This window comes from Pseudogymnoascus destructans (assembly GCF_001641265.1).
Source record: "Pseudogymnoascus destructans isolate 20631-21 unplaced genomic scaffold scaffold_18, whole genome shotgun sequence".
In the NCBI taxonomy this organism is placed as follows: Eukaryota; Fungi; Ascomycota; class Leotiomycetes; order Thelebolales; family Thelebolaceae; genus Pseudogymnoascus; species Pseudogymnoascus destructans.
Genome location: NW_020167537.1, coordinates 354175 through 369332, shown reverse-complemented (window position 1 = coordinate 369332; position 15158 = coordinate 354175). Strand labels below are relative to the sequence as shown.

The window sequence follows — 15158 nt, the reverse complement described above, 5'->3', positions numbered from 1 at the left end:
TGCGGATCTCATGTATTTTCGCAGGGCGGTACGTACCCGCCGGACAGGGGAACTGCAGGAACAGTGGACCTTCCCCATTCTTCGCACGGCGAGAGATATGGAGAAGGGCGGAGAAGGGCGGAGAAGGGCGGAGAAGGGCGGAGAAGGGCGGAGTCGGCAGCCAATGGACGACGAGGTAAACAGGCAATCGTGGCTGGAAGGGGTTAGAAGGGGATTTGCTGTCATTTCGCTTAATTGTTGTGCTAGGGAGGACGCGGTGTTGGTGTGGTTATGGTGGTGTATCTGTGGTGTATCTTTTGTGTATCTTTTGTGAGGGTGAGGAAGGGGGAGGGTGAAACAGAACATTCCTGAGACGTGTCACTTGTACACTTATGCTAGGGAGACCAGCTAAGGGGTACAAGATGGTCTACTTGCCGTCAACTCGCCGTCAACTTGCCGTCAACAGAAAGGATAGGCACAGGGCGAGACACAAGTGGGCGCTAGCGCAGACCCGTCCCAAGACAAACTTGTACTGTACTGGCCTGTACTGTACCAGCCTGTACTGTACCAGCCTGTACTGCATGTCTAGTTATGTATGTACTTAGAGTTACTGTGCATTTGCTCTTGTGATGCGGGTACCTCCCTCCTGTCGATTACTGTATTTTTACTGTACTGCTACTGGCTTTTTTGCGCCTTGACTTGCTAATGCCTGCTAACTACTGCTAATTCCTGCTAATTCCTGCTAATTCCTGCTAATTCCTGCTAATTCCTCCTAATCCCCCCCTCTCTCCCTCCCGCGTCTCCCTGTGACTGTGCCTGTGCACAGGCACAGGCACAGGCACAGGCACAGGCACAGGCACAGGCACAGGCACAGGCACAGGCACAGCCACTCCCCGCCGTACCTGATCAAAGTACCACCACCACTCCTAGACCCTACTTCCACCCCCCCTGCCTTTGCGGTCTATGAACAACTCACACACCCACTCTTCGTCTGTCTGTGTTGGCGTGTGTGCCTCTTCTCTCCTCTCTCTCTTCATCACGAAACACGACCAACATCGACGACATTCACCTTCCTTCATCCATCATAACACTCCCTCGTCTGTCCATCCAACTTGATCACCCTGTGTGGTCCACGACATTCGCTTTATACCCCGTCGTCGACACTTGTCCATTCTTCCCACCGCCCATTCATTCCTCGGGTCCTCGGTTCATTTCGACATCACCGGAAACGAAACAACAGATCTGACAGATCTGACCACAAAAACAAATCACGAGCGGCATCGATCCCATCGAAGCCGCATCTCTATTACCCACCGACTGGTATTTTCAGAAAGGGAACGAAGCAAGGACAAAGAAACGTCCTCTGTCAAAAGGGTCTAGCGTCATTAGGGTGGTCGACGTCCATCTCGACATCAAAACAACCACAGTGCTGATTTTCCCGTCATCTTCGAGGCCGCGGCCAACATATCCATCATGCTCTTCTCATCAGTTCTCGCTGCCGCCGTCGCGCTACTCGCCCCGGCGCTCACAGAGGCGTACGGCATTAAAAAGAACGACTGCTACGATACTCTAGAAGGATTTGTACATGGCTTCAACGAACAGTGGCAGGCGGCGTCGGCATGCTCGACTCATTGTGTGCCGTTAGGTAAGCCGGTAATGGCAATCAACGGCTCCGATTGTTGGTGTGCCGATACATTACCTCCGAAGAAGCACAAGGTGGACCTCTCGCTGTGCTCAATGAAATGCCCTGGCTATGGAACCGATATGTGTATGTGACTTGCCTGGATATTGATGATATCATGCTGACATCAAACAGGCGGATCAGAAAATGGGGCTTATTTCTCCACATGGAACGACGGCCTTGCTGAGACTATCAAGAATGCTGATTCGGTGGCTGATAATGCTCCTTCATCTAAAACATCACAGGCAGCCGAGACCACAGCAAACAGCCCTTCTGTGGTTACAAATTTTGTCGGAGGTGAGTTCCTTCTGCCCTCCTAATTGCCTGTCTTTGCTCACACGTCTAGGCCAAACTGTCATCGTAACCCGGTCACCCGAAGCCAGTAAAGACACCGGCAGCTCAGGCCCAAACGTAGCCGGAATCGCCGCAGGCGTCGTTGTCGGCGTGGTCGCCATCGCCGCGGCAATCGGAGGGATGTGGTTCTTCCTGCGCGCCAGGAACCGCCGCGAGCTAGAGGACGCACACAGGCGCCAGGCGGCCATCAACGCCTTCGTCAAGTCACCGAGTGACGCGCCCGCATTCGACACGAGACTCGAGCCAGCTATCATGCGTAGGATGAGCGCCGGCAGCATCGCGGACAACCAGGACTACTCGAGGAGAATCCTCAAGGTATGTGCAGTGCAACTCCTCAGTCAGCTATTTATTCGTGGACAACGTGCTAATCATGTGCTTGCTGCAGGTCACGAACGCATAAATCCGCACCACTGCAGGGCAGTGGCAGGGCCAAGCGCTTCGAACTCACGACAATGACTTTGTATTTCTCTTGTAATCGCATGCGGCCGTCCTTATTCCCAATCGTCCCGCCGCCCCCGTCGAAGCCCTGCATATATCGGACAATATCCAGTTTTCTCGATTCCGATAATAGTTGTGCTTGGCCGATCTCGAATCTCCGGCGCAACATCTTCTCATATCCGTCACAATTGTCACACCGACTCCCTTCACTCTCTATCCGCCTTTTCTCCTGATTCTTTCGCACCCGCCATCACTCCTTTGGCGCGGCTCGGACGGACAGGGATATGCACAGCACGGCTCGGCGTCCTGAGGCCATACATACTATGGGACATACCTTCTCCCACACCACCACACTCTTTGACGAATGACACTTCGAGGCTACCTATTGCAAACTGCCAACAACACCCCCTCCTCCACCTACCTCCCACAATATAGGTTGGTTTGTTGGCTGCGGGTGTCACCCGTCGGTGATTGGATGGATTGTGATTGTTGGAGTATTTTCGAAACGGGGGGGTGGCAAGGGCATGAGGGCATCTAGGTCTTGAAACTTTTTTTTATACTTTTTGTTTTTCCTTTTCAGGGGTCGGCGTATTGGATTAAGGGGCTGGGTGTGGTGTGTTGCGTGGGAGTTCTGAGAGTGAATGCCTGTTGGGCTGAAATGGGAGGAGGGTGCAAAGATAGGATTGACAGAGGAAGTTAAAGGTTAGTAGTGTGAGAGGGTAGATATGGAGAGAAATGAATGAAGATTTCAACAACTCTTTATATTAGGAGTGGACTTGCGTGTATTGTGAGTGACCTGATGTGGTTTAAGGATCGTGTGTCACTTACAATAGAGCGATTCAGCAGTGTCGACAGCGTCGGCTTGACACTGCCTGATCCGGTGATGCCTGTTACGATTATAGCTTACAGCTTGTTACGGTTGTTACGGTTGTTACGGGTGCAGCCTTAGCCACCAAGGCTACAACCGCTAAGCGGACAACTGTATATTATGAGGAATAGCCTCACCTTCCTTCCTTCTTCTTCTTCTCTCTTTAGATTCAATTTAGCTTATTATTCTCCGGACTGGCTTCTTGACCTCCGTGACCATCATAACATAAGATTGAATCTCACCTTTCTTTTGCTCTCTGAGCCTGAACCTTGATACTGAAATTTGAATTCCCTTCTTTGGAAACCCTACAACCATGTCCTAAAGTCGATTCCAGAACACCACAGAACACACCAGAAACACCAGAACACCACAGACTTCATAGATCAGACCTTTCACAACGCTCCCTCGACAAGGAATATAGCTGTGAGGGAAGTGCGCTCCTCTCGAGTGGCTCCTACAGTCGACAAACTGCGCAATAGGGCCTTTGGCAATACAAATCTGATCTACTGAATACGAAAACTGAAGAATAGCAAAGCTGCTATGGCACACACAGCCAAAGAAAAAGCCAAGATGGCTGACCGAAACCCAGAAGACTATGAGTCTATAAATGAGAAAACAACCTTGGCAGATGAGTCTGAGAAGAGAGATGAACTTCAAGATGACTTCCTCGAAATGATGCTATTCTACAGCTCCAAGAAGAAATTCAAGACAAGGATGAAAAGATTACTGAACTGCAAGGCAAAAAATATCTTGAGAATACAGCTCCTATTCACAATGCAGCACCTCACCAGTCTGCTCACATTCCGGATCCTCCTATTCTTACGGATGGGATTGAACCAGCTTTTGAAGACTGGGTTGTGAAGATCCGACTCAAGCTGGAAGCCAACATCGACCACTTCCCAAATGACAAGATGCAGATGAGTTATCTCCAAAGCAGACTAGGAGGACTCGCAGTTCGCCATGTGAACCCAAGGCTTCGCATTACCTCACCAAACATGCTTTAGTCAGCAGAAGAAATCCTCCAACTCCTTGAGAAAGTGTTTGTTGACCCTGATAGGAGACACACTGCACAAACTGAGTACCGCAAGCTATACCAAGGCAAGAATACCTTTGCAAACTTCTGGGCTGAATTCCAGGGACTTACAGCAGAGCTGGATTACTCAGAGGAGACCTTGCTCGATGATCTCTGATTCAAGATCAACCAAAGCGTGCAGAAAGCCTTAATTTCTGAAGTAGGAACTACTACCCTACATGAATTCGCGAAGAAATGCATGCTTGTGGACCAAAACCTACAGAGAATTCAAGAAAAGGAGAAGAGAATGAAGCCACAGCGATTCGCCTACCAGAAGCAGAGTAGCCAAAGCCCTACTGCTAGTACTGCTGTTGAAATAGTAGCACTACAGAAGAAGCTCTACCGCCCTCCCCACCAAGATCCTGAGAAAGAACCGCTTTTGAAGCTTGGCAAATGCTTCCATTGCCATGGAAGTGGTCATCGCGCTTGTGACTGCCCACAGAAGCAGAAATTTAGAGTCAATGAGATCTCTGATACTGAGGATCCTACCCAGTATGAGTCGGGAAAAGAATAGCCTCTAGAAAAGACGTCGCTAGAGGTTCTACAGCAAGAATTGCCTCCTCTGCCTCATCATTATCCCATTTCGACTATGACACTCCATTCTTAGCTACCTGCAGAATAGGAAGGAATCAAATTGTCATGCAAGCCTTAATGGATAGCGGTGCAACAGGTGGAAGCTTTGTGAATGCTGTTGACGCAAAATGAATTTGTGAAATTGAGAACATCTCTCCTATCCAACTTATAAAACCAAAGAACATTGAAGGATTTAATGGAGTTGCAGCACCTACAGTTACGCATGCTATATACCCTCGACTACAAATTGGAGATCACGTTGAAAGTCTATGCCCTCTATTCATTACTACTCTTGGGAAACATTCTATCATTCTTAGGAAAGCTTGGATGAAGCAGCATGGAGTCACACTCAATATGGTAAACGACCAAGTCATCTTTACAAAGGGTCACTGCCAGCACACTACACCAACAGACACATTAAAAGTGAAAACTACAAGTCTCCAAGCTGAGAAGGAAATACAAGATAAAGAAGCTCCGAAGCCAGCCCTCCAACCTCATTATAAGAACAAGAACAAATGCACTGTTACAATGATTGGAGCTGCACCATTCAATATGCTTCGGAAAGGTTTTTGCAGTATCATTTAAAGATGTACTCGCTGAACAAGCAAAGGAGGAAACAAAAGAAATCGACCCAAAACTGATCCTCCCAAAGGAGTTCCATAAATATCTCAATGTGTTCTCAAAACAGGCTGCAGACAAGCTCCCGCCTCACAGATATGCAGACCATCACATTGTGTTAGAAGGGAACTCAAAACTAGGGCATGCACCACTCTATAACATGTCTCGAGAAGAGCTTGATCTTGTGAAGAAATACGTGGAGGACAATCTTACAAAAGGATTCATCGAAGCTAGCAAAGCACCATTTGCCTCACCTGTGTTATTTGTATGCAAACCAGGAGGTGGACTTCGATTTTGCGTAGACTATCGCAAACTAAATGCGATCACAAGGAAAGATTCATACCCACTTCCCCTCATTGATGAAACATTGGCTCAAATCACGGGTTCCAAATATCTTACAAAGATTGATATTAGACATGCCTTTAATCGAATTCGCATGCAGACAGAGGAGGACGAAGATCTGACAACATTCAAAACTCGATTTGGATCATACAAATACAAAGTTCTCCCATTTGGACTTACGAATGGCCCAGCAACATTCCAACGATATATGAATGAAACATTAATGGAATACATAAACAAATTCGTCACTGCATACATGGACGATCTTCTTGTCTATAGCACAAGTAAGGAGGAACATGTTAAGCATGTCAAAATGGTTCTACAAAAGCTTCGAGAAGCAGGACTACAAGCAGATATAGCAAAATCCAAATTCTTCGTTCAAGAGACAAAATTCTTAGGACTCATCATTGGAGTTAATGGAATTCACATGGATCCTGGAAAGGTGAACACTATACTCAATTGGAAAGCACCAAAATCATTACGGGACACGCAAGCTTTTATCGGATTCTGTGTGTTCTATCGAAGGTTTATCAAGAACTATTCAAACATCATGAAACCACTCGTCAACTTAACAAAAAAAGATGATGTCTTCGAATGGACAGAAGCATGTCAGGAAGCATTCACACTTCTGAAAGAGACTGTCACAGAAGCCCCAGTCTTATGACATTTCGATAGAGAGAAGACAGCCTATGTTGAAGCTGATGCCTCAGATTTTATTTCCTCAGGGGTACTGTCACAGATAGATGACAAGGGAATCCTACATGCAGTTGCATTATTCTTGAAAAAGATGGCACCTGCAGAATGCAATTACGAAATCTATGACAAGGAGTTACTCGCCATCATCAGATGCTCGAAGCATGGAGACCAGAAGTCGAGGGCACAGCAATGCCAGTCCAAATTTTGTCAGATCACAAGAGTCTTGAATATTTCATGACAACAAAGAAGCTTACTCGAAGGCAAGCTCGATGGGCTGAGTTTCTGTCAAGGTTTAACTCTCAAATTATATATCGACCTGGGAAACAGAACAGAAAAGCAGATGCATTAACTCGAAGACCAGGAGATAGACCACAAGGGAACTGTCATGGGTAGGTTAAGCGGAGGTCAGTAGGAGGGGGGAGCTGGTCGTGGTCCCGCGTCGGAGACGTCCCGCTATGGTGCCTCTAGCGGCCTAAGGCTGCTAGGGGGGCCTTAGGGCCTTAGGCTGCTATTAGGCTGTTGTCGTGGCTCCGACTCGCAACCGAGACGGCGGGGGCCCGACTCCGGGGAAGTAGATAAGGTAGCTGAGCCCCCTACTAGGAAGGGCTCAGAGATTAGTTTGTTGAATACCATACTGGCTACTCGAACCTACAGTCTTAGCATGCTGTCTACCTCAACCCTTACAGGAACGAATAAGATGACCGCCAAAAACAACAACTTCAAACCCTGCTACCACTCAAGAGACTCCATCCAGACCTCCAAGAGATAAGGAAATTCGAAGATGCTAAGGTGAATCAAGACATCCAACTCGCGCCAGTCTACCTACAGGAAGCAAGTATTCTAGACAAAATCCAAACTGTGCAACTTCAAGACAGCTTATGCAAAGACACTATTCAGAAGATTCAGAATGGAGAACGAAACAGTCCAGACATAGCTCTAGCATATTGCAGTGTGTTGTCTTAGTAAAATCATCCTTTCCTTGGGTGGCTAGATTCTCACATCTTATGCACCCACCATTACAATTGACCTACCCAGTACAGGTATGGACGGATCATAAGAATCTTATATACTTCACCACAACCAAGGTGTTAAACCGCAGACAAATCCGATGGGCAGAGACACTCACAGCCTACAACTTCACGATTACATATCGCAAGGGCTCTGAGAACGCAAGAGCCGATGCTCTTAGCAGAAGGCTGACTACATCGGCCCTAAAGAGGAAAGACCTAGAGCCATATTGAATAAGACAGACGCAGGAATGCAATACAATGAATTGCTAGCCATGATTGCCACCGTGGAGAACTTAGAGTTCGAAGAAAGACTCAAGAAAGCTTATGCAAAGCGAATCTTAATAAAACAGAAGGCGACATCACCATCAATGAACAAGGATTGATCTGATTCAAAGGATTAGTGTATGTCCTAAACAAAATGAGATGCCCGCTAGTGCAAGAACAACACTCGCTACTAGCACATGGCCATTAGGGAGTAACAAGCACCTTTGAACGAATCACCTAATACTATTCGTAGGTATGAGGAATCAGATGGAAACAGTGGTAGGAGAGTGCAACATTTGTAGCAAATCAAAGTCCAATAGGCACTTGCCATATAGACAGCTAGAGTCGACTCTAGTACCAACAGGAGCGTGGAAATCTATAGCTTTAGACTTCATTGTCAAGCTACCACCCTCTTAGGACCTGTTAACAGGAGTAGTATTTGACGCTATCCTGGTTATTACGGAAAGACTCACAAAATATGGAACGTTTGTGCCATATCTAGAAGCTAGCGATGCTGCCGCACTCGCATACACCTTCCTTCGAATCATATTAGCCAATCACAAATTACCAGAAGAAATTATCTCAGACAGAGACAAGCTTTTTACTTCGAAATTTTGGAAATCTTTAATGGCGCTTTTGGGAACAAATCATAAGCTATCAACAGCTTTCCATCCCCAAACAGATGGTCAAACAGAAAGACTGAATCAAACCCTTGAACAATACCTACAGAGTTATGCGAACCACCAACAGGACAATTGGGTTCAGATATTACCCATCGCACAGTCGCATATGTTCCGGCCCAGTCGCGAATAATTCATATTCGCGAATGGGCCAGCCCAACCACGAATATGAACCTCCGCGAGCGGGCCGGCCTATTCGCGAATGGGCCGGCCCAACCACGAATAATAGTAATAGTAAAGTAGTAATTAAGAATCTATATACTATTACCAACAGTGTCTTCTCTTGCTTGCTTCCTTCGTGGCCTCTCAACTCGTGGCCTCTCAACTAAAGCTATTTCCGTACGAGTAGCTAGACCTGATAAATTACCACAGTCGTGGTCATCATTATGACAGTGTACGCTACACCCCTTTACTTCCTTATAACACCGACACCTCTTTGACTTGCATTGACCCTTACATTGACATGATATTCCAACCCGTGCACTTGTAGAAGCCTCTCTAGCTGCAAGCAAGTGTTACTTGCTTTGTAGAAGTAGGAATAGTAATATCAGACCAAAGAGCTTGCTCTACAGCTTGAAGTGATTTTGTAGGTATAAGGCGTTGTATAATACCAGAGAGTGTTATAACCTGATACCGGTGTGGATAGGGCTCTTCTAAAATGCGTGCAAAGAGCCTCTTATTATCAGTTGAGGTTCTATCCTCTCGAGGAACCTTGATAGAGACTATAGCTCCAATATCGAAGTGTTGGATATTATGCCTCTTACTATACTTTTGTATCATAAGAACCCTTGCCTTTTGAGTTGCTACTGTAGCCCGCTCAATTATAGAATTAATGGGGGCTCTAAGCTCAGTTCTAGGCTGGGCTGCTACTCGACTCCGGCTCCCACGCCGGAGCTCAGAATGAAGCTGCTCTTGCGCTTGCTCGGAATTGATCGATTCTGCCAGCTCAGAATTGAGTGAGAGTGAGAGTGCTCGCTCGGAATTGGGTGAGAGCGCTAGCTTAGAATTGAGTGAGAATGCTCGCTCGGAATTGGGTGAGAGCGCTAGCTTAGAATTGAGTGAGAATGCTCGCTCGGAATTGGGTAGGAGCGCCAGCTCAGAATTGAGCGAGAGAAGTAGCTCAGAATTGATTGAGAGCGCCAGCTCAGAATTGATCGAGGGTGCCAGCTCAGAATTGATCGATAGCGCTAGCTCAGAATTGATCGATAGCGCCAGCTCAGAATTGATCGAGAGCTCTCGCTCTTGCTGGAGCTCACTCTCAAGAATCGGTGCCATCGTTGGGTCTTCCTGCTCAACTCCAATTGAGAGATCCTTCCACGCCTGGCTATTAAGCCAGTTAATATGAGAGCTCCTATCTCGGAATAGTAGCTCAGCTGGTGCACATCCAATTGTTGAGTGGATTTGAGTATTCATTGCAAGCATAACCTCGAGTAGCCCATCCTTCCACTCCATAGATCCATGATCCATTTTCCATGCTCGTAGCTTTGCTTCAACAACCCCATTGGCTTGCTCAACTAGGCCTTGTGTCTGTGGTGACCGTGGCGCTCCATTTATCACTTGAATTCCATACTTGCATAGTAGGATAAGTAGGGCTCCCTTGAATTCCTTTCCATTATCAGCTTGCATAATCTTTGGAGGTAAGAAAGCTGCGATAAATTGAGCAAAGCAGTCTGCAATTGGCCCTGCGTGCTTGCTCTTTAATGGGTATAGCTGTGTATACTTTGAGAAATGATCCTTTATATGCAGAATCCATTTATATTGCCCTGAAGGCTCATGGCGCATATCAATTAGATCAATTTGAACCCGCTCCCACGCTCGCCCACTTATAATAGGGACTAACAGAGCTTTTGTAGTAGATGGTCGATTTAGAGTACAGTTCTTACACCGCTTTATAATGAACTCTACTTCTTCTCTCTTTAGTCCATAGAACTTTTGTTGTATGATATTCCATGTTTTTGTACGGCCTGCGTGTAGGAGTTGTAGGTGTTCATTGATAATAGTATCAAATGCATCGCTCTCAAGAATTACACATCGTGGGTTTTGAAATCTAGTAGTAGGCTTATAGTAGAGCTTATTATGTAGAAGCATAAACTCTGTTTGCGCACGATGCTTAAGTCGTAATTCAATAGGATTTGCAGGTTTCATCGATGGGTTCTGAAGATAGAGGAGTAATTGACGGTATTTTAAGTAGTCTATCCGCTCTCTATTACTATAGCTAAAGCTATGAATATAGGTTTGAAAAGCAGTGCGCACATTCTAAGGAAATGGATTAATCTGTGCAATAGTAGGGTCTTCCATATTGATGAAGTTGATATAATAGATCTATCTACAATATCTATACTATATTACCCCGCATAGGTTGGGCATCATTCGCGGTTGGGCCGGCCCATTCACGAATAGGCCGGCCCGCTCGCGGAGGTTTATATTCGTGGTTGGGCTGGCCCATTCGCGAATATGAATTATTCGCGACTGGGCCGGAACACATATAACAGCGCGATGACTGAAGCAACAAACGTCTCTCCATTCTTTGCCAATTACGGCTATCAGCTAGAGGCATATAGACAACCACGACTGGATGAATCAAGAGCAGAACAAGCTATGATCGCCATGGAACAACTGAAATTGTTCCATGAACAACTTGTAACGACACAGGGCACCCAGCTCACAGTAATAGCATATGAGAGTGCGAGTCAGAGGCTAAACGGATGCCATCCTATAGGTCTACTACGAAGGATACAAAAAAGATGAAGGGGGAACCCCGTGAGTCAATTCCCTCAAGTACCCGAAACCCATCCGACTTGGTTAGCCCGCCCAAATGATCACACGTGACCCGCAGCTACTCAGAGTCTGCTCCTTAGAGTGAGAGATGAGAAGGCATCCTTATGTGACAGATATCCAATTCTTAAATGAATGATCTGCCGCGTACACAAACAAGAAGCGCAGTATGGACCCTGCCTTCAAGGAGGGGGATAAAGTATATCTACTCCGGAAACATATCAAAATGAAACGACCAAGTACGAAGTTGGACTTCAAGAAATTGGGACCATTCAAAAAAAATATTGAACAAAGTCAGCTTAGTTAATTACAGACTGCAGCTACCCAAGAAGTCTAGACTACACCCGGTATTTCATGTCTCGTTATTAGAACTATCAAGAGAAAACACCCTGATTGCCACTGACACAGAACTTCAACTAGAAAATGAGATTGTAGAATATGAAGTCGAAGGGATCCTAGACAGAAGGTTAGTAGGATGCAAAGAAGAGTTTTTGATCTAATGGAAAGGTTATGAACCTACAGACAACTTGTAGGGACCAACACAGAACATTTGTCGTGGTCTGTTAGAGGTTTATCAATGCCGACATCCATCAACTACCAATCCTAAGATGTAGGAGAAGCGGCAAGGGGTTCGAAAGAAACAGAGCTCTACTGTAATGCTGACTTCTAAACGATAGAAGACACAGAGGTTTCTTGCGTAAGGTTGACTTGACAGAGGAGGCAGGAAGGCTTTCCAAGTAACACGTTACAGTATTGTAAAGAATACTATATTGAGTTGAGCACGAAGCTCCTATCTAAGGAAATACTATCTACTTATATAGTGGTGTCGTGCCAAAGGGATATCCGTGGATAACATGGAGAACATAATATCCATGATATCCAATGTATGCATCATGTGAGGTTGCAGCTGTAAGCGCTAGCCATAGCACTAGCACTTAGCCATAGCATCTATGTAACGGAAGTAGAAACCTTACAGGCCTCTAGCTCCTCTACTTCAGCAGCATCAAGCTCAACAAGTTATCTAAACCACGCTGCAACATTTTCTTGGCCTAAGCATGAACAAATTGTTGTTGTTTCATCAGGCGAGATTGACAGGCTAGCATCTTGTGGAACTTAGCGGTAGTGCACAAGCGCTTTAGCAACCTAGGACTCTTCATGATCAATGGCAGCCTAGTCACTTATGGGTAGATTTCGAACATCACACTCAAACCCAATTTTATACACTCCCCACAACAAGCGGATGTCGAAGCTACAGAGGCATAGAATTTCTTTATTGAACCTTGACAATTAGTACAAGGAAACATTTCGACACCTTGCAATCTGATTTGGTTGGCAAGCGCACAATGTTCTTTATATGTTGAATGAACAGCAGGCATAATACAGAAGGAAGAAAGACTTGACCTAGTGAAGAAAGACCACACTAACTACTTAAGCGATCGAGACGACACTAGAGGGAGAGGGGAGTAGTGTTATGGCTCACCCTACCTATAGCGCTAAGTCAAGGAATATGTGAGTTAGGAAAGGCTACAGTCATGGGTCATGCATGAGTTATGCATAAGTCATCTACCGCTAAGTTCCACAAGATGCTAGCCTGTCAATCTCGCCTAATTGTAATGGTGGGTGCACCAGATGTGAGAATCTAGCCACCCAAGGAAGGGATGAATTTACTAAGACAACACACTGTCTTAGAAAACAGAGCCAAAGGGTCGTAGCTTAGACTATTCCACAACGCAGCAATCAGGTGTGTGATGTAGTGAAGTGGTTCAGACAAGTTGCAACAAATGTTGAGTCTGGGAACTCAGGGGTAAGTCAGAGGTTAACACCTCACTGACTTTTCAGAAACAAGGAGTAACAAGATGAATGCTTGGAAGCTTGGAAAAGACGTGGAAGTATGTGATAGTCGATTTACTGTATTGTCTGCTTGCCCTTTCTTAAGGAAAGGGCAATCCTATTTATGCTAAAGGAGTGTAGTTCTCTCATTTTCCAAGACTTTCCATGACTAACCAGGCTTGGTAACTGTAGTCGACGTAAGAGAATCCCATAGAACCATCTCTTAGGTTCGTAGCCTATAGGAAGTAAAAGGAGGTCCAAGGTCAGAGTACCCCTATAGACAAATTATGTCATAGACAAATTATGTCATAGACAAATTATGTCATAGACAAATTATGTCATAACTTAACCAATCTTGTGGGTAACTAAAGAGCGATGACATGTAATGAATCATAGAGGTTCGTAGGAGCTTTTAGAGCTATCGTTCATGCTCCTAGGCCTCTAGTTGGTAGAGATATGTCATGTGGTAGTATGAGTGATGTCATGTAATGAATCATAGAGGGTTGTAGAGATATGCTATGTGGTAATATCGGCCCAGTAACTAAGGAGCGATGACGTGTAATGAATCATAGATGGTTGTAGCAATCGTTGAGTAGTATTGCTCTTGTTGTTGGTGTGATAAGCCAAAATATATATAGTGACTTGTAGGTTTGAGGAGGAGATTTCCAAGTTTGCTCTTGAGTTTGATAGCAAACTGAGTGCAACGAATGTCAGTATGACACTAATGAAACAACAACAATTTGTTCATGCTTAGGCCAAGAAAATGTTGCAGCGTGGTTTAGATAACTTGTTGAGCTTGATGCTGCTGAAGCAGAGGAGCTAGAGGCCTGTAAGGTTTCTACTTCCGTTACATAGATGCTATGGCTAAGTGCTAGTGCTATGGCTAGCGCTTACAGCTGCAACCTCACATGATGCATACATTGGATATCATGGATATTATGTTCTCCATGTTATCCACGGATATCCCTTTGGCACGACACCACTATATAAGTAAATAGTATTTCCTTAGATAGGAGCTTCGTGCTCAACTCAAACTCAATATAGTATTCTTTACAATACTGTAACGTGTTACTTGGAAAGCCTTCCTGCCTCCTCTGTCAAGTCAACCTTACGCAAGAAACCTCTGTGTCTTCTATCGTTTAGAAGTCAGCATTACACAAAGCCACGGGCCTCAAATACCTCACACGCCTCATAGCTAAACCAGCAGACTTTGCTACATTCCTACAAGTCACAGAGTTCTACTCTAAGATCTGCACTAAATAGGCTAGGCGCCTCCCGTAGCAGGCACCTCCCACATCAGCTACAGGTTAACGTGACATGGTCCTAGAGGATGACACGCTAAAGTTTTACCTACTGGCATTCAGGGTCTAGTACAATTAACCCTAACATTCATTCAACTTTACTTTGTCTTAAGACACTCTATATCTCTCACTTTCATTTTCCATACAACTAGCGACCCTCTAATAGAGCTGCACTCTACAGCAGGGGCGACTAGCTACACTACATACCACTTCTATAGTGGTTTCACACTCTAGTCAACTACACCCTCTCGGGAGAAACTTCAAGGGTATACCCTTCTCTGACTACACTGACACCATCCCAACTGCGGGAAAGGCACTTAGTCAAAAGGCCTCACGGCCGCGTACCACAAGTAAGAAATGCTCTCTAACGTTATACCCTATACATAAACCCCTAGCATAGCACGTCCTCATACCCTTCGGGAGGTCAGCGGGGCGCGGGTTTCACCCGCGCCCCGCTAGACGCAAATAAATATCATCATCATCATCATCTTCATCATCGTCAACTTTGGGTCTGATTGTGCTCAAAATCTTGAGTTGTTATTTTCTCAAGTGGGTTTGTAGACTACGGCATAAATGTGTCGGTCACGGAAGAGTTGATCAAGTTACTAATTATGTTTATTTTACAGGCAGTGAAGGAATGAGGTTGTATTAGTTGGTATTAAGAAATTAGTAAAATA

The 15158-nt window shown here is 45.5% G+C and overlaps 1 protein-coding gene across 1 annotated transcript; it reads left to right on the top strand.

Moving 5' to 3' along the window:
* Positions 1 to 1452: 1452 nt before the first annotated feature.
* Positions 1453 to 2414, top strand: VC83_07206 (uncharacterized protein; the record flags this gene model as incomplete). The annotated part of the gene is made up of 4 exons (XM_024470783.1): positions 1453 to 1747; positions 1796 to 1957; positions 2007 to 2329; positions 2400 to 2414. The coding sequence occupies 4 exons, from the start codon at positions 1453 to 1455 to the stop codon at positions 2412 to 2414; spliced, it is 795 nt and encodes a 264-aa protein (XP_024321928.1).
* Between the last annotated feature and the right edge of the window lie 12744 nt (positions 2415 to 15158).